This window comes from Dicentrarchus labrax, unplaced genomic scaffold (assembly GCF_905237075.1).
Source record: "Dicentrarchus labrax unplaced genomic scaffold, dlabrax2021, whole genome shotgun sequence".
NCBI classification, from domain to species: domain Eukaryota; kingdom Metazoa; phylum Chordata; class Actinopteri; family Moronidae; genus Dicentrarchus; species Dicentrarchus labrax.
Window position 1 is genome coordinate 25,518,554 of NW_026136714.1, and position 23,481 is coordinate 25,542,034.

The 23,481-nt window shown below is 40.8% G+C and overlaps 1 protein-coding gene across 1 annotated transcript in view; it reads right to left on the reverse strand.

Annotated features, from left to right (window-relative positions):
- loxl2b (lysyl oxidase-like 2b) overlaps window positions 1–23,481 on the reverse strand; it is a 41,440-nt gene that overhangs the window by 11,445 nt on the left and 6,514 nt on the right. Inside the window, exons 4-8 of the mRNA XM_051422073.1 lie at window positions 12,170–12,381; window positions 8,522–8,738; window positions 5,280–5,463; window positions 855–1,006; window positions 212–379 (exon numbers count right to left, since the gene is read on the reverse strand). Coding sequence (XP_051278033.1) covers window positions 212–379; window positions 855–1,006; window positions 5,280–5,463; window positions 8,522–8,738; window positions 12,170–12,381 — 933 coding nt within the window. The remainder of the gene's footprint in view (window positions 1–211; window positions 380–854; window positions 1,007–5,279; window positions 5,464–8,521; window positions 8,739–12,169; window positions 12,382–23,481) is intronic.

The window sequence follows — 23,481 nt, forward strand, 5'->3', positions numbered from 1 at the left end:
ACTGCAGAAGAACCTGTTTTCACATCATTGTCTAGGTCTGACAGAATGAAAGAACATTAAACCCAATACACATCATTTGGTGGTTTTGTTCTTAACTATTTTCACATATGTAACATTTGAAGTGAAGGACAAACACAATCCTGTTATGTTCAGGACAAACCCCTAACAGGCTGACTTCCACCCCCTGAGGGGGTGCTGCTGAGACTCGTACCTGGAAAGCATTGCTAGCGAAGCCCAGGCCCAGCTGTCTGCACACCACCATGGCCTCCATGGTCCCCCAGCCTTCACTGCACACCGTCCCCCACACCAGAGAACCGTTCCTCTCCATCAGCACCTCCACACGGCCCTCGTAGGGGTTACGACCTCCGCTCAGACGAAGCTACGGGCATGAAAAACAGAGGCGCCGACTTAAGGCTGAATCCATGCGTTGCTTTTACATGAGATGTTTGAAGTGATATTTGGTGCATGTAGCTGTTTAACATCCCTAAAATGTTGAGGGAAGATTTTTTTCTTTTAACCTCAGTAAAGATTTTGTAGCAGATAATAGTAAGACGTCACTGCAAAGACAAAAATACAGCATACAAGACAAGATATCGAAGAGGGCTTTCAAACTGAATGCAACCAATGATTCTAAACTGTAGGAAAAGCTTTAATACACGCATGATAGGTATAGAAAACGCTAAATTATTACTTAGAGCACTACGAGGAAAAATAAATGCAGTGAAGAATGCTGAGAAAAACTCATGGAAAATGATCCTTATTCTGCAAGACATTTTTTTAAGTGTTGTAAACACTATTAAAATATAGATATTTATATCTTGTTTCGTAGTGAGTATGTTGCTGCAGTGACTCACCGACTCCTGGAAGCCCATAGCGGGAACGTTACATCTGACGGCTGCATCCTCCTCATGGCTGCAACCAAGAGCCTCCTTGTTGAAGAAGCACTCTGTGATGGACTTCTCAAATCCAGAGCACTCCACCTCATTCATATGCACCGGGCCCATACCTGACAAAGACGGAAAAAGAGGCGATTATATGGCTGGCCATTTTAAAATACAGCTCTGGTGTAAAATCTTAAAACTTTCAAAATTTTAAGAAATTTTCTTTTTTGATTTCTTACTGAAAGTTAGATTTCATGTCTGTAAGCAATATTTGAAACTGCAGATTAGCTTAGCTTAGCATAATGACTGGAAGCAAGGGGAAACAGCTGTTTAAAAAGTCTACCTACCAGCACTAAGAGTCTTGTCATCACCAAGAAATAGTAACAACACATAACTCTCCATAAAGCCACAACTTTTATTTTTTAATAATCTTTGGACAGAGCCAAACATCTCTTAACACTTTCACGCTCACAACATGATGAACCCTTCTGATATAAGTTGCCAAAGAGCTTCACTCTGACTCCACCCTTTACCCCAAAAACTCATTTTGACCTCCGCAATCTAAGACTACAAGACAATAAAATAAAAAGGGCTCCAGATAAGAGTTAAAACAGCTCTGATTCATTTTTGCAGGCTTCATGTCTGCTATGTGCTAATGAGTCATGCCTCTGTAACGATACTTGTGTGAAATGTTTTGCTGTTTATTATGGTGTACTATTACCAACTGTTTTTTTTTTCCATGAAGGGTTACAGAGAGCTACTGATGGGAAATCATGATGGAAAACTGTTTTTGGAAAAGGAAAATTCCCTCTATTTCAATATTTTCCATGTCTAATGTTACTGGAATGTGCAGCAATGTACAGCATGTCCCTGTTTATGAAAAAAGAAACACCTCCTATTCCTGCTGCATAGGATTCTTCTTGCAAATTATTGGTACACTTTAGAGAAGAATGTACTTTCTCTATAGTCGATCCTGATAACAGGTGAGCTAGGGCTTTAAAACACTGTATAACACAGGCTGGATATTTGCTGAGTGTGTAATTTAGATGAGGGTGAGTGGCACATTTCAGTTGGGTGGGGGTGTAACAACTTCCAAACCTGTTGTAAAACTCAGCTGACTGGTGCAGTCTGGGAAGAAAGTCCTCAGCCCAGACCATAAAGTGAGACTGCACAGTGAAGGCCTCCATTAGAAAATAACTAGGCAATACAAGGAACCTTCAGGAAGCACACGCTTTGCCTTGTACCTTTCAAAATAAAACATACATTTCCAAAGTGACATGTCTTTCTGTCAGTTATGATAGCAACCCATATTTCTAATGATAACAAAACTAATATTAAGGGCCTGTCCTCACGAATACATGGCCTCACCCAATATGATGTCGTTTGGAAAGAAATCTCCGTAAACACGGCGTCGTTTCCAGAAATATCTGCGTCCACACGGATTCACTGAAACAACCCAGAACATATGCCAGGCCTGTATGTGGTGCTGTGACGCCACCACACCAATACACTAAAACCGGAAGAGAAGCCATGGAGCATGCGCTGTTTACGAACAAGTAGTAGTAGTCCGCCATTGTTGTTGTTGTTATGGCGCGTCTAGCGGCAGCGGCTGAGGTTAAAGGCTAAAGAGGCGGGGCTATTCCGTTTTCACCGTCCAGACGACTCCGTGCAATCCGGCGTTTTCGGATTTTCCCACTCTGGGACCCGTTTCCAAAAAATACCGCTTTCACACCCCGAAAACGCCGTATCCGTCTGGACGCGAGGCTGATACAATAAAGTATTTATCCGGATTCGAGAAAAACGTATTTGTGAGGACAGGGCTGTGGGGCTCTATCTTGCACTAAGCGCAATTGAGTTTGTGCGCTGGCGCTTGTATAATTCCTATTTTGCACTCGACGCACATTGGAATTTTCCCTCCACCGACGCACGTCCTTAAATTAGGGAATGAACTTGCGCTCCGGGGGGCGGTTCAGCAAAAAGAGGAGGCGTGTTCCGGGGCAAACGTTCCCTGGTGCTATTTTGCTGTTTCAGAAAACAATTCCGCCACAGACCAGGAAAAACCTAGTCTAAAGTCAGTGGTGCTTATTCAGATGCTATTTTAAGGGCGCAGACTTGAGGGGATGCGCCTGAGAGGCAGCAGCAACATCGCCACCCGGTCAAGATGGGCATTAATACTTTGACGCATCCCGGACAGCTCCCGCTCCAGCATGTCAAACCCGGTTTGCTGCAGGAACGGGTGGTCCTCCGGCGTGTAGTGGGTCTGGATCCTCTGCTCCTTGGTGTTTGCGCCGCTCCCTCCTCAGCGGCCCTTGCGCACTGCTTCCGAGGCCAGGGTCTTCTTCTTGCGAAGCTGCGTTACATTGTTTAGATTTATTGTATGGCTGTGTTACATTTATTTCACGTCAATAATGTCACTTCTCTGTATTTTACGGCCCTGACGAGAACCTCGGTCCCCTCGGCTGTGAACCGCTCCTGGCGTGCGCCTGGCAAATCCACCGTTATAATAGCAATCCGCCATGGAACAAGTGCGCCTGCTTTTAAAGGGAATGTGAGATGACGCTCTGATTGGTTTATTGCACGTTACGCCCAAACCACACCTATGACTAATGTAGCTACTTCAGGCCAACCCATTTTAGATTTGCGCCGGGCGCAAGAGTCATTTAACCCGCAGGCATAATAGCAACAGTGCCGAGATCCGCCCAAAAAGCTACTTGAGTTTTGCTTTTGATACTTGCGTTTCAGATCGGCAAGATAGGGCCCACAGTGTTTCTACTGACAAACCCACTGAGAATTAGCACCAGATTCTGCAGATTCCCTTATCTTTACGGAGCCTTTTAGCCTCTTTCAGCTCATTGTTTTGGTCTTCAGGCCAACAACTTTACCGTTTTGGTTCACTGACACTGCTGTAATCATCCTTGTTTCCACTGGGCAGCTGCTTTCATTCAGCAAAACCTGTTATACACTACCTGCCCATGCACCAAACAGTTGACAGCCAAAGTTAGCAACTAGCTGGTGAACGTAGTGGAGCATTTAGCAGCTAAAGAGACAGATAAAAAACAGAGCTAAAGAGAGAGACAGTACAGGAGTTCAAGTTGCCAATAGGTGAATTTAATAGATGGATCGTGTTGTTAACATGTTACCACAACTACATCAGTCCCTCGAAGAAGTTGAGATCGCAACAATTAACGCAAATTCAACCAATCGCCTTGAATTCTGCACGACCAGTTTTTCCCAATCACTGAAACTTTTCCTGTAAGTTTGACCACTCATAGCAGTCCCTCATGCAAAATGTAGAACTATACACCACCAAACTACTAGCAATGTTATTTTCACTGAAACAAGTGTCCTTTGATTTTTAATGAATTAATTTTTTTTTACAATTTTCACTTCCTCCCACAATTTCATTCCAAAAAAAATTATAAAAACATTGCAACATGCAACAAATTATTTTTGGAAATGCTGCCATTTTTGGCCACAACAATCCCCCAAAAAGCCTGCAAAATCCTGTAGGGACTTTGTGATGTAACGTCGTTTACAGCTTGATATACTACCCCCAATTGGTAAAAAAAACAAAAATGAATGCAGCTTTAATGTACAAAATAAATTCTACGTATAGATAGATACCAATCCAATCCAAATGGTAATTTTATGCCACAGCATCTAAACAGAAAGTAATGGGTTAGAGGTTTAAGTTTTGTGCAGAGACTTTTCTCTACAGGCTCTGTCCAGCTGAGCAAGGCTTTCCTTTCTTTTTTCCTCTTGCAGTGCAGAGTGATTTCCAAGCTGAATACCCAGGAACCTAGTTCATACAGTATATCCTTGCAGAAAGATATCTGAGTTCATACCAGCTCAGGAATGGATTCCCTCTTCACTGACCTGCACAATGTAACTAATCCTGTTCTGCAGAGGAAATTCACTTTCACCATCAGGTCTGTGAGTTCATGATACTCTGCTCGGTGGCAGACGGGGGTGGTATGAGGAGAAAACCTAAAGGATAGAATTACTGCCTGAAATGTTTGGGATATGTGGTTTTGCTACACAGTCTTAACCTTCCATCTCGTGCCATGTAGGCAATATACATGGACAGTTGTTCCAACAATAAAGACTGTCATTCTGAGCTCATTGGCATGGGGTTGTGTCAGGTCTACTGTGTACTTAGTCCAGGCTGTTTTTTCTGTTTTTTCTGCACTGGTATGCTGCTCACAGTCCATTTCTGTATGCTTTTCCCTCTGGTTGCACTACACAGCTGTTTACAACAGAGGAAGAAGGTGTTGGAGGAGAGGAAGAGCAGCACTTGAATGAAATCAAAAAGCTCTTAAACCCTTAACCTGTTCCTCTGAGTCGTCCCTGCTCAGAGTGGCACTGCATAAGTAACAATGAAAATGTAAAGCCATATACCTTGCCCCAGGCGACCTCCAGACAGGGCTTCTTTGGCCGTACCGAAGCCCAGCTCTCGACACACCACGGTGGCAGACAGCAGGCTCCAGTTGTCATCACATATGGTGCCCCACTCCCCGTTTTTCAACACCTCCACTCTGCCCTCGCCTACGATGGCCCCACCACGAAGACGAACCAACGGTTGCTGAAGGGGAAAAACAGAGACACTGTAAAAGACATTGCTGTAAAATGTTCAAATTCTCAAACCGCATATTTAGGTTATTCTGGTTCTTTCACAAATAATGAGCTCAGCTGAAAGTTTGGACCAAACTTTTCCTTCTCCGTGATGAGAAAGCTGAGGCAGCAGACTGGGTGGCTTCATGTTTATAGAACATGCTTTTAATGCGGTTCTCCCATTAACTGTTTAGGCAAACTGGGAGAATGAAGTAAACATATTAGCAAAGTTTAAGCTGCCTAACTGCTATTTGTATCCACAAAGTAAAGCCCAGATGTCGTAATGTGTGGGGTCTTGTAACAACTCCTTACTCCAGCTATTTACAGTACATCCTCCACATAGTTTCATTAACATTAAACCCTTTAAAGACCCCCTTCAGAATAAGACATACATACGATTAGTCTGCTTGGAACAATAATGTGTGTACTTCACTGTAAAGTCCATTCTCAGTGGATGTGCACTGGTGGCTTCAAGTTTCTACATCACACTGTACAAGTTGATACTGGACCAGGACTGACTTATTATTATAAACTATTTGTGATGTCACAAATCATGCTGGTAGGCCCCACCCCTTAAAATCAGATGTTCAATGAGCACAGAGAAACTTTCCACTTTCAGCAGATGAATGTGAAAACATCCTTCTAGTGTGAAGCTTTTACAGCTTTTACAATATATCATTGAAATAGTCAAAATAACATGTTTTTTTTAACTGTTGCGGTTGCAATTTCAGGACATCACCTTTGAAACTGGCATTTTTAACTACTTTATGACATCATTTCACAGACGGTGTCATGTTTGAACTGCAAACTAAAATATGTAGACAATATGAAAACTGTCATGATTATACTGGATAATATATATATGTCACAATATTAAAATAATAATCTAAACACACTTAAAACTCTTAAAATGGCACTCAAACATACAGGAATCTGTTTACCTTACATTTTGTTAGAAAAATAATATATAATATAATAAATAATTATTGCCTTATAAAAGGACACTTCATCTCCCTGTCCTATTGTATTTAATGTGTATCAGTGTGTAAGTCAAAGATTTTAATGTACTTCCAGCCAGCAGGACGTTTTTATCAGACTTTGTTCCTTCCAAACAGTAAATATCTGTTTTTAGGATGCCGAGTGTGTTGGAAGATTTGGGATGTGATGTCAGACACGACACTCCCAGCCTGGCACTCAGCTGTGGAAGGAGACGGAGAGCAGGCAAGCTCGAACCTCTCGTCAGAATGTGGATGGAGTCACACAGACAGAAATTCCCTTCAGCTTAGTAGTGCTGTAAATATTGGCGGTAGTTCCTTGCTTGATTTAAACGTTGGTGTGGTTGTTTACAGACTGAGTGAGTTTCATGACCCTTGAAACCTTAAGACAAAAACTGTGAGTCAGAAAAAAATCCTTCTTTTACCCACTGAGGTGGTCAAAGGTCAGAATCAGGACGAGAACAGCACCCATGGAGCCAGTTGGGAGTCATGAAAAGACTTACTGAAGGCAAAAAAAAGTTTCTGTATGACAATATCACAAAATTTGGTCAAAAACTGTTTTGGTCAGAGTCTCTTTACCTCACACAGTCATGCATATGTAATTATAATTATTTAGCATGCACACAACATGGCCAAAAGTGTGGACACCAAAGCATTACACCCACATTTGACAAGTCATTCCAAAATCATGGCCATTATGTGCCGCAATCACAACCTCCACTCTTCTGGTTTCAGGCTTTCCACCAGATTTTGGAACCTGGCTGCAGAGATTTGCACTCATTCAGCCAGAAGAGCGTTAGTGGGGTCGGACACTGATGTTGGGTGATAAGGTCTGGTTGGAGGCGGCCCAGAAGTGTTGGATGGTGTTCTGACTGAGAAAACAATTTTTTTATGGACCTGGCTTTGCATGAGGGTATTGTCATGTTGAAACCAACCCGGTCTAGCTCCAAAGTCATCTTGCAGCCTCTGCTTCGAAAAATGACGCTGTAGGTATCCCTCCAGCATTATTTCTGGACACAGCGTCATATTTAACGGCAGAGAGCCACTGACCCAGCAGCAGTATTTGATGAGCCGGAAGTGAGAACATGTTGGTTGAAACAGGTAAAGGCCTTCCTCAAACTGCTGCCACAAACCTTGAATTGTTAAATGCTTCCCTTATCTCGCAATAAGGCTTCTTGCCAAAACCATGACCAACATCCACAGACCAAACAGTTAATGCACACCTGGTGAACAGCTGCGTAGGAAAATGGAATCCTGTGGAAAAAAGGTTGAAACACATAACACTGTGTCTCTAATAAACGCACTAAAAAGAGCTGACAGTAAAAAAAAGTCCCTTTAGTATTGTTGCAAACAGAGCATCCAGCCTCTGTGAATTACAATCCCAACTCATGAGGTTTCAACTATCAACTGCACAGGGCTCTTCTGGAGGGCTCGTCTGAATTTCTTAGTGAATAAAACAAGAACTCTTCAAGCAATAGATGTGTAGAAAACGGCCTAATGAAGCAGTTTTCACTGACTCTGGGTCCTGCTTCCATGCTCACGGTCATTTGAGGGGAATAAAAGTTAGCTGACATTGGCGTGGCTTTCTGGAGACCCATGTTTTTTCCTTTCCCTGTCCCAAGAAATTTTACTACATCGTGTCATCTTTTAAACCCTGAGATGATCATAACTCATTTTGATGAGCGATGGCCAGGGCAGCTACAGCTGCAGTTCACAAAGTGACACCGAGTACAGGACGTCAGTGTTGGCCAGATGTCTAACCAAAACATTTCTTCTCCCTCCCTCAACATTAGAGCCAGCGAACTGAAGTGAACTGGAGCAGCTATTTGCTGTTTGTTTACCATTTCAGCTAATTGACACCATACATAGACATCACACATATTTACTTTGCCGCTGACAGATTAGTAGTATAAACTTCCTGTTACAGTTGCCATTCTTTTTTATGTTTCTAAAACGAGTTTGTACTGAATGTACTGATTTTGAATACATGACATTTGTTATTTAATTCATCAAGTATTCAAGTTCATAATTTACCTCATGTCGGAAGGCCTTCCTGAATCCCGTCATGGGTGTCGGTGCAAAGGCTTTTCCGGGCACACAGCTCACTACCACAGGCAGCCCTCCGGCACAGGTCTCATTGGGCTTCAGTGTTGTAGCCTGCCCCAGTTTACAGCTGGATAAATGGGCTTCATTGCCAGTGCAGTTCACAGAGTAGTCCCAGTATGAGGGCTTTCTCCTGCGAGCAAACATCCTGGACAGATGGATGAGAAGGAAAGCAGATTAATAAAGTCTTTGAGAGGATGGGAGGTTACTCGTTTTCAACTAACAGACGAGTAGGTGCTTTTACCTACCACTGGACAGTAAGAGTTAAAGTGAGTTAAGTGTATAATGTGTGACATGTATGAATCACAGAGAATTATCCCCAGACTCTGTAGGTCTACAGAGCCTTTAAGCATCTTTCAGCTAATTGTTTTGGTTTTTAAAGATTAATCCAGGGATACTCAACTTGCCAGAGTTGCCCTCTGAGCCTTAAATTGCATCATTTTCCACCTAATCCTCACTACAGCAGCTGTTTTGGCAAAAAACACCCTAATAAACCTGAAAGTATGGGACCTGCCCAGCACCAAACGGCTAACAAACATGGACAGCTGTTAGTTTGGGAACATGGTTGAGCATTTAGTCGCTAAAAAGCCAGATACTTCCCTCAGGAGTTGCTGGAAACCCAGACAGAGCAAAAAAAAAGATTGAATATTGGACTTAAATATGTCAGTTCACCAGATAGGCAACTCCAAATCAAAGTTGCTCCATGTATGATGATGCTGATGTATAAATAGTCAACAGTTTCGGCACATTAGCTTAACAACTTGTAAGGATGTTCAGTTGTTGTGGAGTTTGGTAACCAATAAACAAAGATGATGACAGTTTATGTACTTTTTTCTCAAATCATTTGAATACATTTTTTACTCCAGGTGAGTACCATTTTTGGGGTGGATGAGAAAATAGGTTTTCATCAACTTGCTCAAGGGCACTTCATCAGGGGGACTGAACCTGCAGTTGAATGTCTAGCTCTACTGTTTGAGAATCACATACAAATGCCTTTGGAACATGTCATATTAATAGCCAACATTCATCAAGATCTGAATTATTAGACTTATCAGAACGCTTTATCTTGACACCGTAAAACCTGACAAGGGCAATCACATTAGCATATTGTATAATTATAAGCAAAAGTGAAAGGTTAGCAAACAGCTGGAGAGTTCACAGTCTACCATATGAACTTGAACAAACTGGGGTTAATGACACTCTTTCAAGCCTGCCGGGCTGCTAATCTCTTCCTCCCCATTTATTACTGAGCCCATATTATGTATTTAATGAGCCTCATTTGCAGAATGGCATGTCCTGTCCTTGTGTCTCATGTCTGAGGTGTACGTGAAAAAATATATCAAGACAGGACAGACAGCATTTGTGTCTTTCATTAGGAAGCTGGCGAGTGGCAGGCTGCTGACTGGAGGCTATCCAAAGCTAATGTTCTGCACAGAGGACCGCCTCTGCTATCTCCTCAAATGCAATCTGAACACCATGCATGATGCATATCAGCGATGTCCAAATGGAGCGATGATTGCATAAACTGGCGGTCCAGAGGCTGTGAAAGTTGACTTCTCACCAAAATCTTTCAATCTAGCTTCAAATATGGTTACATGTTTATATTGAAGTTGTGCTTTTGATAAGCTTGACTGCTATTCTACACTACTAACTTTCTACTTGAAATTATGATTTAATAACAATAATAATAATAATGACTTGAGTTGAGCAGGTAGGCGATGAGAGGCAATATCTGCAGCTTAAAGATATTTTAAGCAACTTTTACAAGATAGTTTAATTTGTTGGACAATGTTTTCAATGTCATTGTTAAAATAGCAATGGTATTATTAAGTACTCATATCGGTATGTAAGTACCCAAATGTATGTACTTGTACTTGAGGGACATCACTTGAGTCAACTTGGCCTGGGCTTGGAGACCACCAAATTTCCAGTACAGTAAAATATCTCTGGAGTACTACAACTCTACTACAACAACAAAAAAACACATATTAGTGTTACATGTTTCTTTATCCACACACATTACATACATAACATTGAACTCTTGACTTCGATTTTTCATAGAGACATTTTAATTTAAACCTGTCAAAGTGACTCTGGATAAAGCTAAACTAGAAGCAACACAGGAGCATGAGGCCTGGGGCCAACTCAAGATTATGAAACTGCAGCGTCAAATGGCAGCCACTGAAGACACACTGCACGTTTCACACGGCTGTAGCAGGAGGAGGCTGACACGTAGATGGAAAGTTAAGGAGCCGTCGTGCTCTGCTGTGGTTACCTAAAGCAGAGGAAACTTCCAGCCCAGGCTCAGACAGTAAATTCGAGGCTAACTTGAGTGCTGGATGTTTTATGGTACGCCGCGATTAACCTGTGGCCATTCGGCTGCAAGCTTCATCATGTAAGCAAGATTTAGATCCCTCAGCAGTCCCTTGTGGGTTACGACAGCTTTGTGGAATGCACTGATGTACAAGTATGTTCAAGGTATAAGGGCCTGTGATGTTAAGCATGTGACCCACACAAAGGAAGACTTGGGACAACTGGGGTTATTTCAATGTATTTCAACCCTTTAACACCAACTCCTGTTATGGTGGTAGTCTTCCTAAATTTCAACAAATGGGCTGTTTGTGATCATTAGACCTTAGCTTTTATTTCAACATGGCTTTATTACACTGTTGAACTGCTAGAAGGTATGGATACGTCATATTTCTAAGGATTCAGCTGTATATTTGCTGTGAATTGAAACAGGATTATTTTTACAGAAGGTCTCTTAACACTAACAACATGGCAATCCATATTAGTTGTAGCGCCAGTGTCCTGATGGAAGAACAGAGGGTGGTATAAGGTTAAAAAAAATACTGTATAATAAGCATATTTAGGTCAGGGCCCTGACAAGCTGACTAAAACATTTTATGTAATGAGTCTCAACTTTAGGTTGGAAAAGTAGCCCACCACATAGTTGAATGATTTCCACTATGGTACTTGACATCCCTCAGTAGATATCACATGTCAGGTGAAAAAGCCCCAGGTTTCTGTAGGCATCCCAAGTCAAAATCTAGATTTAAGAACTTTTTGTTTGAGTTGATACTATACTATTGTGCTATTGTTGTGATATATGTGATATAGATCGAAGAAGGTCTGATAAACTCTCTGTACACTACCTGCCCAGCACAAAACAGCTGACAGATGAAGAATCAACCTGAACATAGAGGAGCTTTAGCAGTAGAAGAGCCGTTTTAGTTTTCTCAGTTGGTGGAGACCAAAAAAGAGCTAAAGGAGAGTAAATATTGGACCTTATTTCTAATTCATTTGTTGGACAGAAAGTAGTTTTCACACACATAAATATACTCTGTATCTCTGTAATATATCTCTGTTTCAAGATGGTGTACCAAGTAAAGGTAAAAATCATCTGCCAGTTCCCCTGAGGCAGATTATCCAATAAATCACCCACTGACTAACAATGTTACAAAATACCTGAAAAACCATGTACAATGAAGGGGCCACTGGTGAATCAAACCCTAAATCCTCCTCTGCCCTTTGAGTTACCCAGGACCACACATACACGTACAGTAGTGGAAGACTCACTTGTAGACTCTGGCATTGTACTTCCTCTCCCCAGGGAAGCCAAACATGCCACAGATGACTCTGCTGTTAAGCTGTGTCCACTCTGCGTTGCAGATCTGCTTCCATTTACCACCATCCTTGACCTCCACGTAGCCCTCTGTTACAGGGATCCGCTTACGATACGATGACAGGATAGCTCGTATGCGCACATCCTCCACTTGAATATCAAGGTTCTGTGGACCAAAGAAATTGACAAAATGTGCACATAGGTCAAGAAACATGCTTTAATCGCAGTAGTAAAAATGTAAAACCCATTTTTTGTAGCAACAAATTTTACATTTTTTGACATGTTCATGGAAACTATGAATATGTGTTTATACAGTTTAAACATATATCAAAATAATGTGTTGGTCCATTTCTGTAATTGAAACTTCATGTTCATTTGAGAAATATGTTAGTTTTACACATCTTGCAGTCTTGTGTTTAAATTTTCTGGCTAGACAGAACTCAGTCGCAATCTGACGTGACGTAAACTGGGTATACATATACAGCATTTCCTGTCTTACATAACATGCAATCAAATACCCTCACCCCCCCATCCAGACTGCAACCACAGCCGCTCAGCTCTGTGTGCGCTGCTTGTAAATCTTCTCCTGGTCACTTAAACATTTTTAAAGTAAATCACCTTGTAAATGCTAAACACCGTGACCGACTGCCCTCTAACTGTTTTTGACTTTAAAAGCCAGAGGTATCAAAGGGTTTTCATGGTAGCACGTGCAACACGTGTAAAGCACTCAATAAAGGAAAATGCACAAACACAGCATTGTGAGTGCACGTGGAGTAAGGAGGCAATTAAGAAACTGCCATTTCTTTCCAGACGCCTCACGTCTACATCACCATCTACCACAGACTTGAGCAGTACAGGCCTTGGACAGTCCCATAATACTTAGACAGAACACCAATAGTTGTTTTGTGTTGGCATCCTTAAAGGTTTTACTTTTGAGCCCTGACTTCTTTCGTCAAAATTAACTCCCTTGGGTCCTCAGCAATACGCCCAACAAGTGTGGCGGCTGTGGCTCAGAGGAAGAGCGGGTCGTCCACTAATCGAAAGGGTTGTTGGTTTGATCCCTGGCTCCTCCCACCACATGTCAAAGTATCCTTGAGCAAGATACTGAGACCCAAATTTTGCATCGCTGTGTGAATGTGTATGAATTTGTATGTATGAGTTAGTTTCTGTTTGATGGGCTTTGCCATTACTGAGTATGTGAAAGGGCGAATGTGGCATGTAATGTAAAAGTGCTTTGAGTGGACTAGAAAGGCGCAATACAAGTACAGGTCCATTTACCATTTACCAATCAGGTGAACATTTCTCGAGATATGTGAAGGACACAAAGATTCCTTTCATTCTAGTTAGATGATGGTGCAGCTACCGCACCACCTATTAGCCACATTGCATCAAATTTGTCCTGGTCACGTAGACATCATACATACATATGTTCACTAAATGTGTTCAGGAGATGTGACATTTTTTGTAATCTAAGCACTGTCCATAGCATTTGAGCCGATTTTGAAGGCAATCTATATCAAAAGTTCAATCTACTAGAGCAACAAGATTGATGATTTTAGTCTGTAGGTCCACCAACTAACAGTTTTCCATCTTTTTCTAACTTATCAATGTAAGGCAGACTAAAACAGAGTCATCTGATTATCTAAGCAAAACCCAGTGGCCTGTTACCTCACAGGCAGTGTGAGGCTGTCAAAAAACAACTCAGAGCCTTTCCTCTTGGACTTTTTGCAGGGATTAAATAAACATTTTCCTCTCCCATAGACCAAACCCACATTCTTGTGCTACGTGACAGTGTGGGCTGAGGGGACGGAGCTCAGTCTGGCTGGGGGGGGTGTACATTGCTTCACTCAACAGATGGGCTGGTACAGACTCCTCTCATATACAGCCAAGAAGAACCTAGACATCAAATAATGAGAAAGTAGGGTTTCCTAAATTGCCATTTGCCTCGGGGGAAGGGCAGATGCCACCGGAGTGAAAACTACAAATCATCAGTCTTTCTATGCTCTATGCTCTATGCTGCTATTTTCTCCCAAAGATAACCACATTAATCATTCTGGTCAGAGGCAACGAGGTCTGGACTGCAGAGGATATAAAACTGTATAAAGGCTGAAATCATGGAACATGATAATGACTGGCAATGTGGTGATGGTGACCTTGTCTGGATTTACTGGATATACAGTACATGAGTCAGTGGCAGACATGCAAAAAAACAGTCAGAACCAAACACTGTGAGTTGGATTGGCAAGGAAATCCGGACTGCTTAAACCAGTGGTTCCCAATCTTTTCCCTTAAGGGTATCATTTAGTAAACTGACGACCCCGAAGTGACATATTTTATGGATATTTAATATTATATTTAATGCATAACAATAACAGTAGAGAGTAACTGATAAACTGAACAATGAACCCAAAAAATCAAAACAATAACTGCAGGAAGTTTGTGTAAAATGAGAGATTTGGCTCTGAGAAGGCTCTGTGAATATAACTGGTGTTCAGGTCTTCCATTTACTTTTTTTTTTTTTTTTAGTTTAAATCTTAAATAATAATCTTAACTTTAAATGTAACAATTTCATTTAGTTTTCTTCACAGAAATGAACAAATGCTGAGATATGGGCCTACAGAGTTTTGTTACACCCCTTGGAATCAAGAAGGCCTCACAACCCCCTGTGAAGCTTTGGCCACCCCTAGTGGGGGTTCCGACCCTCAGGTTGCTTTAAACATCCAACCAAACAGGGCTCTGGGATACTGACAAAGACTGCTATAGGTAAGCTTGTGCTCAAATATTGAGACTGAATGTCTGGTAAACAGAAACAAAATACTTTCTCCCCTCTAAAGATTGAACCAAAAACTCATAAGAGAAGGTCCGAAAAAAACTGCATTTTTTTCTATTGTTTTGAGGTAAGCACCCCCCCCCCCTCCAGTTTAGAGTTCAGATGGTCCTCACGTGTGTGTTTACAGTCCAAACGTCCATTGGTCTGCAGAGAAGACAAGGTTTCTAACATGTGCGTCTTGTTTCGGAACAGAGGGCCTTTCCTGAGTCTTTGCTTATCCAGGAGAAGTAGCACAGATGGAAAAGCCATTAGTGGGATGAGTTGTACGGGAGAGGTGAGGGGGCCCCAATGTGCTGCAACTGAGCTCTGATTCACAGAGGCTACTTCGAGGCTGAAATCCACATTTTTCTATTTCGAAAGCTCTTTCATTGCTTGGAGCTTCAATCCCTCAATTTTGAATATCACTACACTGTGGTCCTGGAATCTCTTTCACTAAACTTTAGTGAACTTCCATATGTAGGGAGGAAGCCACTGCTTAAAGGAGCAAACCATTCCTTCCTAAAACACTGCAGCTGTCATGTAACATTAAATTAGAAATGGAAAGGAAACAGTGGTTCTGTAGGAATCCATTTTGAATCTCATGACTAAAGTATAGTAGCACTGTCTGTAGTTACACTTCCTGGATGTTAAAGCAGCATTCATTGATACTTTGACCAACTGAGGGCGGAAGAACGAGCTAAACACAGCTAAATGTTAGCTCATATGTTAGCTTTGAATGTTGTTGGTCTATTTACACATCCAGCAGACTCAGAGAGAAAAATATCTGGCTCTCTAGCTGCTACATTTTTGACTGTCTTCGTTCAGATTGTTATTAAGTGTCAAATTGAAATGATCCCTACAGAGATAGAGGGTTAAAAACACAAAAAGGTCACACAATAACACAAACAAGCTAACCGGCAGTGGTAGACCAGCAGCCCCTGTGCTCTGTGTAAAATTACTGTTTTTGTCAATTGAGTCTGGTGGCTTTGAAGAGAGCGATATAACGGCTGTTTCTGGTTAAACCAATGGGGTAAACAAAAAGAGTACTCTTTAACTAAAAGGTCTATCTCTGTGGGTATCCTAAAAAGCACTTTTAGTTGATGCAGTTCACAGTGCGAAACTGCACAAAGAAGTACATTGCGTCCTCTTTTGAGGCTGCGGGCTGCTGCACTCCCGCTCAATACTGGACCAATTTCAAAAATTGATGTCCCCATTAGTCAGGTAGACACAAAAACAAGGGGAGAAACAGTCCAGGTTGAAAAATACACAAGTTTCCCTTTAATATACCAAGTAGTAGGCTAAACTGGCTAAAAGCAGCTAAAACACTCCATAGAGTTAGGGGACTTGCAGCGTCGAGAGACAACTCTTTGTTTTTTAGCACTATGAGCAACAGTCACAATAAACACAGTATCTGAATCTATTGTTCATAAAATGGATTGTTTTGTGCAGCTTTAAAGAAGAGAATGACATAATCTTTATGTGTGAATACTGACTACACAGCAGTGATGAGACGCTGGTTGCTTAAGACCTTTATTGGAACCAGATGAGAATATTTTGCATTGAATTCACTGAAACCACACATAAATGAGTCTCAGCATCCAGACTTTGACCAAAACATGCTGCTGAAGTGATTTAATGCCAGCTTTATCTGAGGACCACAGGACATAAATATAAAGACAACTAGGCTAGGACTAGGAACCAGCTATGAATCACTTCAAAAAATGGACCTAATAACTTAATTCACTACATAGAAGGTTGCTGGTGCCTGTGTTCTGACCATTAACGCTGCACTCTCTGCTACCATTGTAAGAAGTGCATTTAAGCTATCTTATCTAACTCTTTCTGAACAGCACCCCCTGTGGTCATAAGTCGCAATTACAGGTAAACAGCTCACTGAATTTCCCTTTCCATAGAGTTTCATGAATAAGTTGCTTCAAAAACATCATCATCATGCAACCAGACTGGGGGGGGGGGACGGGATGCCTGAAACAATAAGAATGCCTCCTGGTGAGGCAGCTACGCCGTTTTCTCCCCCCCTTGTTTTACTTTGGTAAAAAAACTGGTGAGTGTTTGTAACATAGTGTAACATTAGCACAATATAGAAAAGTCATAAAGTTAGCTAAGTGAGTTTGTAAAGCCTGTTACAAAGCAATAGCTATCCAAAGCTTGCATTAGCCACCAAAAACTACTGGCACCAAGTAAGGCTGTAGCAGCAAAAGTATAGTGTGTATTGGATTAAGTAACCTTTCATTTGTCAGGAAGAATGTGTTATTTCTCCTCTGTAAGACTACAGTCCGAGTTAGCCAAATCAAGTGGGTAAATTCCAAGACGCAAGACAACATCACATTTTCAGTTTGTCAAATAGAAAGAATCATATTGCCACTTCCTCTCTCCTTTATTCTTCCTCTCAGTTAAAATTAGAACATGTACAGAACAGGAACCTGTTGGTTGTACCATTGTTCTTCTCATACTGTTTGTCTAAATGTTCGTCCATTGTCCTCAAAAAGTTCCAAAACGGCAAGTTTCCAGACTGGATGAGGGGAGGTCTCTGAGAAAAGCTGGATAGCCAAAGCCCAAAGGCCAATCAACAACCATAGTCCAGGTCATTTCGTTCTCACTCCTTTTGTCACTTGGATACAAACCACACTTCTGAAACATCTAAAACAGAAAATTTAAATACCCTCCACAGTTTTGAAATATTGCTTTTGCTCCCTTATTTCTCCCACTGCCATCTGTGACTACTAGACAAAGAATGAACCCAGAATATACCACAGTTTTTAGTTACACTGTATAACTCCTCCACAGTCCACAGTGGGGTAAAGACCACATTCAACAGCAAAAATAAAGTGCAAGAAGCTTAGGAACATATGGTTCCAATAGAGGTCTTCAACAACTCTGCCAGCAGAAATCACCTCACATCCACTGCAAAATACCACGAAACTGGGTTCATTTGCAGAGCTGTATGTAGCTGCAAGCCTCGTTCTGAGAATTCTAATGAGCCTGCAGTCATTTACAGGTATGTATGTTGTCACCAAGTCCCGGTCTGGACTTCAAGAAATAAAAACAGGTCTAATTAACACAGTCTTTCTTGAGAGCTGATTATTCCACCAGCTGTGTCATAAATTGAGGATTATGTGTTTACGGAGATAGTGTTTACAGAATGCAGAGAATGCTGTGTGGCAGTGTGCAGTTCCTCCTCCAACATCCATTAAAAAGGGCTTTTGTTAACAAACTGAAAGCAGATGTTTTTACAAAGTCGTGACAAACCCTGAACTGGAGCGTAAATTACAAAGACAATGATTGAATGGAAATGAGCTGCTTTTAAATGGCATTAAAGCAAAGATGTGACATGAAAACATGTGGAAAATAAAGACACACTGGGGAGTGATTTCAGGGTACAGGGGGATCTGGCTGGTGGTTCTGCTAATCTCATTTAGTATTTCAAAATAAAAGTTCTTAGCATTGTTGTCTGTTGACGACAAACTAAATCAAAAATACTGGAGCTGACAAAGCTTACAGGGTGACACACCTACTGAAGTACACAATGCATTTAGACAGCTTCACCAATATTCAGACAGGACTCTACACTGCTGCTGTGTCTTCTCATTTGCTCCTCTGTTCTGTACAGGTAGGTTAGATAAGCCATCTGTATGTGGAAGGTTTTCTGTTGGTGCAAACACAAGACCTTTGTGCACACACAGTTGGCAGTGAGGTATAAAAACCTGCATACACAAAGAGCAGCTGTCTGTTATCCACCACTGTGGTTGTAACCTGTTTGTTCTTTTATATATATACTCTAATGCGATAAGTTATTTTAACTAAAATGTTGAAATGGATTACATAAAAATTAACAAAAAGTAACAGACTCAATTTTGTAAATTAAATAAATATTCTTGATTAAGCAGCTTTTACTAGTTTTAAGTGACACTCACTATAGTTTTGTAAGTTAAAGAAACATTCTTGATTTACTTACAAAATTAAGTTATTTTTACTAAACAGTTTCAGTAGTATAGTTTACTTATTGGGATTTACAGTGTGATTAACTTATCCACATGTCTAAAAATCCAGGAAATTGGGAAAGTAGCCTTAATCTCAACATAGAATGTGATCTTTTTAACTCACATTCACAGCCAGTTCACTGAAAGCTCCCCCTTTCAGAAATGTACTGTAAGACATATATATATATTCAAATATTATACAATAATGTGTGTGAAAAATAACAATTGCCATACTGAAATCCTTAAAAAGACATCTACTCCTACAACCTCAGTAAAAATTCCAGAATCTTTGAATATGTAAATTTTGTTCATTTCTTAAGTCTTCCTGCTGAACACAGAAACACACATACATCCTTCTGCACAGTGAAGATCAAACATCCTACTGTAGAAACAAGAGGAAAAACAGATTTTTCACTGGAAGGGGACTTTTTGAGACAAGAATAATGTCCAGTTCTGCAGGTATCTGGAAATAAATCAAAGTATTGGACAAATTAAACTTTTAACCTGATGTTTGCATTAAATGAATCACATATTAGAATTCCTCCTGGGAGGTGGGGGGACTTGAAACATTACGCTCAAAACAACAAATGTCAGTTTCATGGTGGTGCTCGAGGGAAAGTAAAGTCAGTGGATTCATCCTCTAGTGAAGATAAGTGTGAAAAGCTCAATAAAACGCTAGTAAGTGGACCTTGAGTTGTGGTTGTTTCCTCTAACTACTTTCCAAGGTCAAGAATGAACCTTTGACGTAAATAAACATCCCGTTACTTTTAAATTCACACAATGCTGATTAAGCCTATCACCACTGGGTAAATCTGTCTGTGTTTCACAGAATACAGAGTTTTGGAATCAGGTGACTGTGTTTTGATGCGTTTTGATTGGATTTCTCGAGCTGAAGGGTTGATTGACCCTGACCTGCTCTATTTGAAAAGTGTCCTGAGATAACTTTTGTCATGAATTGGCGCTATACAAATAAAATTGAATTGAATTGAATTGAATTGAATTGAATTGACGGAATAGGCTGCAGCAATAAGGAATATGGTGGAGCCTATGGAGGAAAAACCTAAGAAACGTCCAAGAAAAGTTTCTGATGCTTCAGATTAAGATAAATCATTAAGAGGAAGGATTACTGTCTGATGAAGCTTTTCATCGTTGAGTTGGGAATGTTTATTTTTTATCAAACTACTATTTTCAAGGGCAAGAATGAACTTTGATTCTATGTTTTAATTGTGATATAACCTTTTTACAACGGTGCCTTTGTCTGTCCGCACAGACAATATGTGACACATGTTCCACATTGTGAGGGAAGAACCGAAAAGAAAAACATCTGTGGAGAAGAGCCAAAGAGAACACTAGCAGACAAATGACAACAAAACAACCAATTAAAAGGGACTAATCTGTTCTGCACATGACTAGAAAAACAGCCAGAATAATCAAAGGCATTACTTCCTTTGACACTGATGCATGTTTGTCAGCCTCGAAGAACAGAGTAAAACGAGCTGGAAATCCACCTTTCTTATTTTAACATAAAAAAAATCCCATTGCCTGTGAAGCTAGCGAGCTCTGCCCCGAGTGTGATCCTCCATTCACACTGGTGTCAGATGAGAGATTCATTTTAGAGTCTCCAGAGGCTAAACATCCGCCTGCGTTGCACTGTGGGAATGTGATACCTCGGGGCCAAACCTTTTACGTAGCTGCAGAAACATCTACCAGCTATGTGAAAAATAATTAAATGGTTAAAACCATTTTAAGATTGTGACACAAAAGGGCAGCCATGTATTAATCCATGTTCACAGTGCAAATGTGCTGAAGGGCTGACGAGGCAATTTATGGCACCCTGCCGCGACACAGTCGGAGGTTTACAGGGAAGAAAGTGGAAGATTTGACCTTAAGGCCTCAGAGGGAAACAATGACTAAAGAGAGGAAAATGGGAGTTGTAAACTCTGCTTGGGGTGACTTCATGGCTGCTTGTAATCTACTTCTATGAGAGAGAGAGAGAGAGAGAGAGAGAGAGAGAGAGAGAGAGAGAGAGAGAGAGAGAGAGAGAGAGAGAAGGGAATGAGACGAGGGAGGGAAAAGAAGAGCGAATCTGCAGTAGGAGAAGAAAAGAGATTGAGATTAAAATGCAAAGAGAGTGGAGAGCTTTGGTTCTACTAATCCCCACAGCCAGATTTCATCACTGCCTGTTCTAGCATGACACCCACAGAGGATCTGTCAGAGGTAAACTGAGCAAGGCAGCATGGGATGTGCCCTATAGGCATGTGTTATCACTAAGATCTTCTTCCACTATCCAAATGTTCTCACAATGAGCTACATGTTGTGCTCTCTTTTAGTCAAGGTATTCTATTCACATAAGATAGAAGGCTGAGGGCTCTGTTTATTTCTTTTATTATTCATTTACAAAAGCATGATTCAACCCATACTGTTGTACTTTCCCCCTGCTTCTTTACTGTGCTAACTATATCTGACAAAAACAAACTTACACTGCCTCCAAAATCATCTGCCTTCTCACATCCCTTCTCTTACACATGAACCACAGAGCCATCAGACACCCAGCACTCACAGTAGCAAATGACACTAATCACCCCGTCAATCAAAACTTCCCATTACTTCCATTAGGATGGAGATACAGCACTTTAAAATGGAGAAGCAGCTGGAATTTTGTCCCTCCTGCCACAGCAGCCCTGAAGAAACTGCCTTACTGACACTGCTGTGAGCTGCTATGTCTGAATGTACACGTGAAGATTTTATGTATTGTCTATATCTGTATGTTTCTGTGTTGCACTGGCAGTGAAAACAAATGTCTCGCTGGCACAATAATATATATTTATATTAACCTTGCAAATAATATATAATAATGAAACTATTCGTGCCTTCTGTAAGTCTTACAAAATAATTGGAAATATGAACTAAATATCTGTGGTATTAAACACTGACCCCCTAAATTCAGGAAACTGAGAATAAAATAACACCATTTATATCTCTAACCACAAATCACAAAAAAAGAATCAATTCTTCCCTCAGGAGCACAATCTTTGCTGCCTTAATTAATATTCAGTGTTACACTGCCACCTTTAAATCAAAGTATTAAAATAAGTAATCCCGCAATAACTGATTCTTTGTGGCCAATTAGGGACATCACAACAAGCTATTGACATATTCCCATATTATAAAGTTGACATGGCTAATGTGTTAGCAAAGAAATTGCATATTTACATGTCTAGCATGACATGGCATAACATTAGCATTGATTTGGAGTTGCGTTTGTGGCCACAGGATGAATGAAATCCAACATTCACCCTCCTTTTAGCTCTGCTTTTGGTCTCCACTCCTAAGGGAAATATCTGGCTCTTTAGCTGCTAAATGCTCTGCTAATTTCACCACCTATTTGCTAACTGTGTCTGTCTGTTGTTTGGTGCTGAGCAGGTAGTGTACAGTGTGTATCGAAAAACGCTTAAAAGGGAACTGCAGAGATGGTGATAATTCTCTGTGGGTTTCACTACGCACAACCAGTTTCAAATTACACATAGTTATTTGAACCTTTGCTCACATCAAAAATATGAATTAGTGCAGCTTTAATATTTTTATTCCCACACAGTAAGAGGTTAAGAAAGCTTGAATACAGCCTAAAAGGTGAGTATCCTTAATATTAATAGTATATCCTGACCAATACCAATATTAATATTTTTAAACTCTGATAACAATATAATATGACTATGACTGATACACAATAACTGAAGGCGACTCATCTCATCTATAGGGCTGCAACTATGAGACACTGGAACAAGGTAATGACATTTTTGCACACAAAATTAATTAAAGATTATTTGATATTTCTGTCAACGGACTAATCAATGAATCCACTCGTCTGGACTATGGCAGCTGGACAATAAGAGTACAGCGTTTAGAGAAAAAAAGGGATATCAAAAAGTGACCAGTGGAACAAGATTCTAAGAGTCCAACATTAAAAACCATTTTCTCTCCCTTTTCAAAAGCTTTTGATGACTTATAATTGCAGGCGTTTGCACCAAAAATATCCACAATTACAATACTCAGCCCTGATTACATCTCTCCAGTTTTTCCTCAGTGCTGACAGACATTTCTATAATGCTCCATTGTGAAGCCCGTCTCCACATCAGTTGACATTTCCCCATAAAGTCAAATGACTGAGAATATTCCCCTCTCACAGGCTGCTCCTCAGATGTCTCTAACGGCTGTTTTTGTCCTTTTCTGGGTGTTGACTTGAATAAATTGAGTTGAGAAATCTGACTGCATCACTGTTCATATAATTTGTATAAATGAGGCAGCCTGTTGGACCAGTGTGGAAACGGGCACTGCCAAACATCACATTTCATAAACCCTGGAATTTCTTCATGTTGAAATTGGTCTGAAATGGAATGTAATGCACGCCTGATCACAGGTCAGACCTCAGTGATTCTCTGTAGCCACTGCCGCATGGACT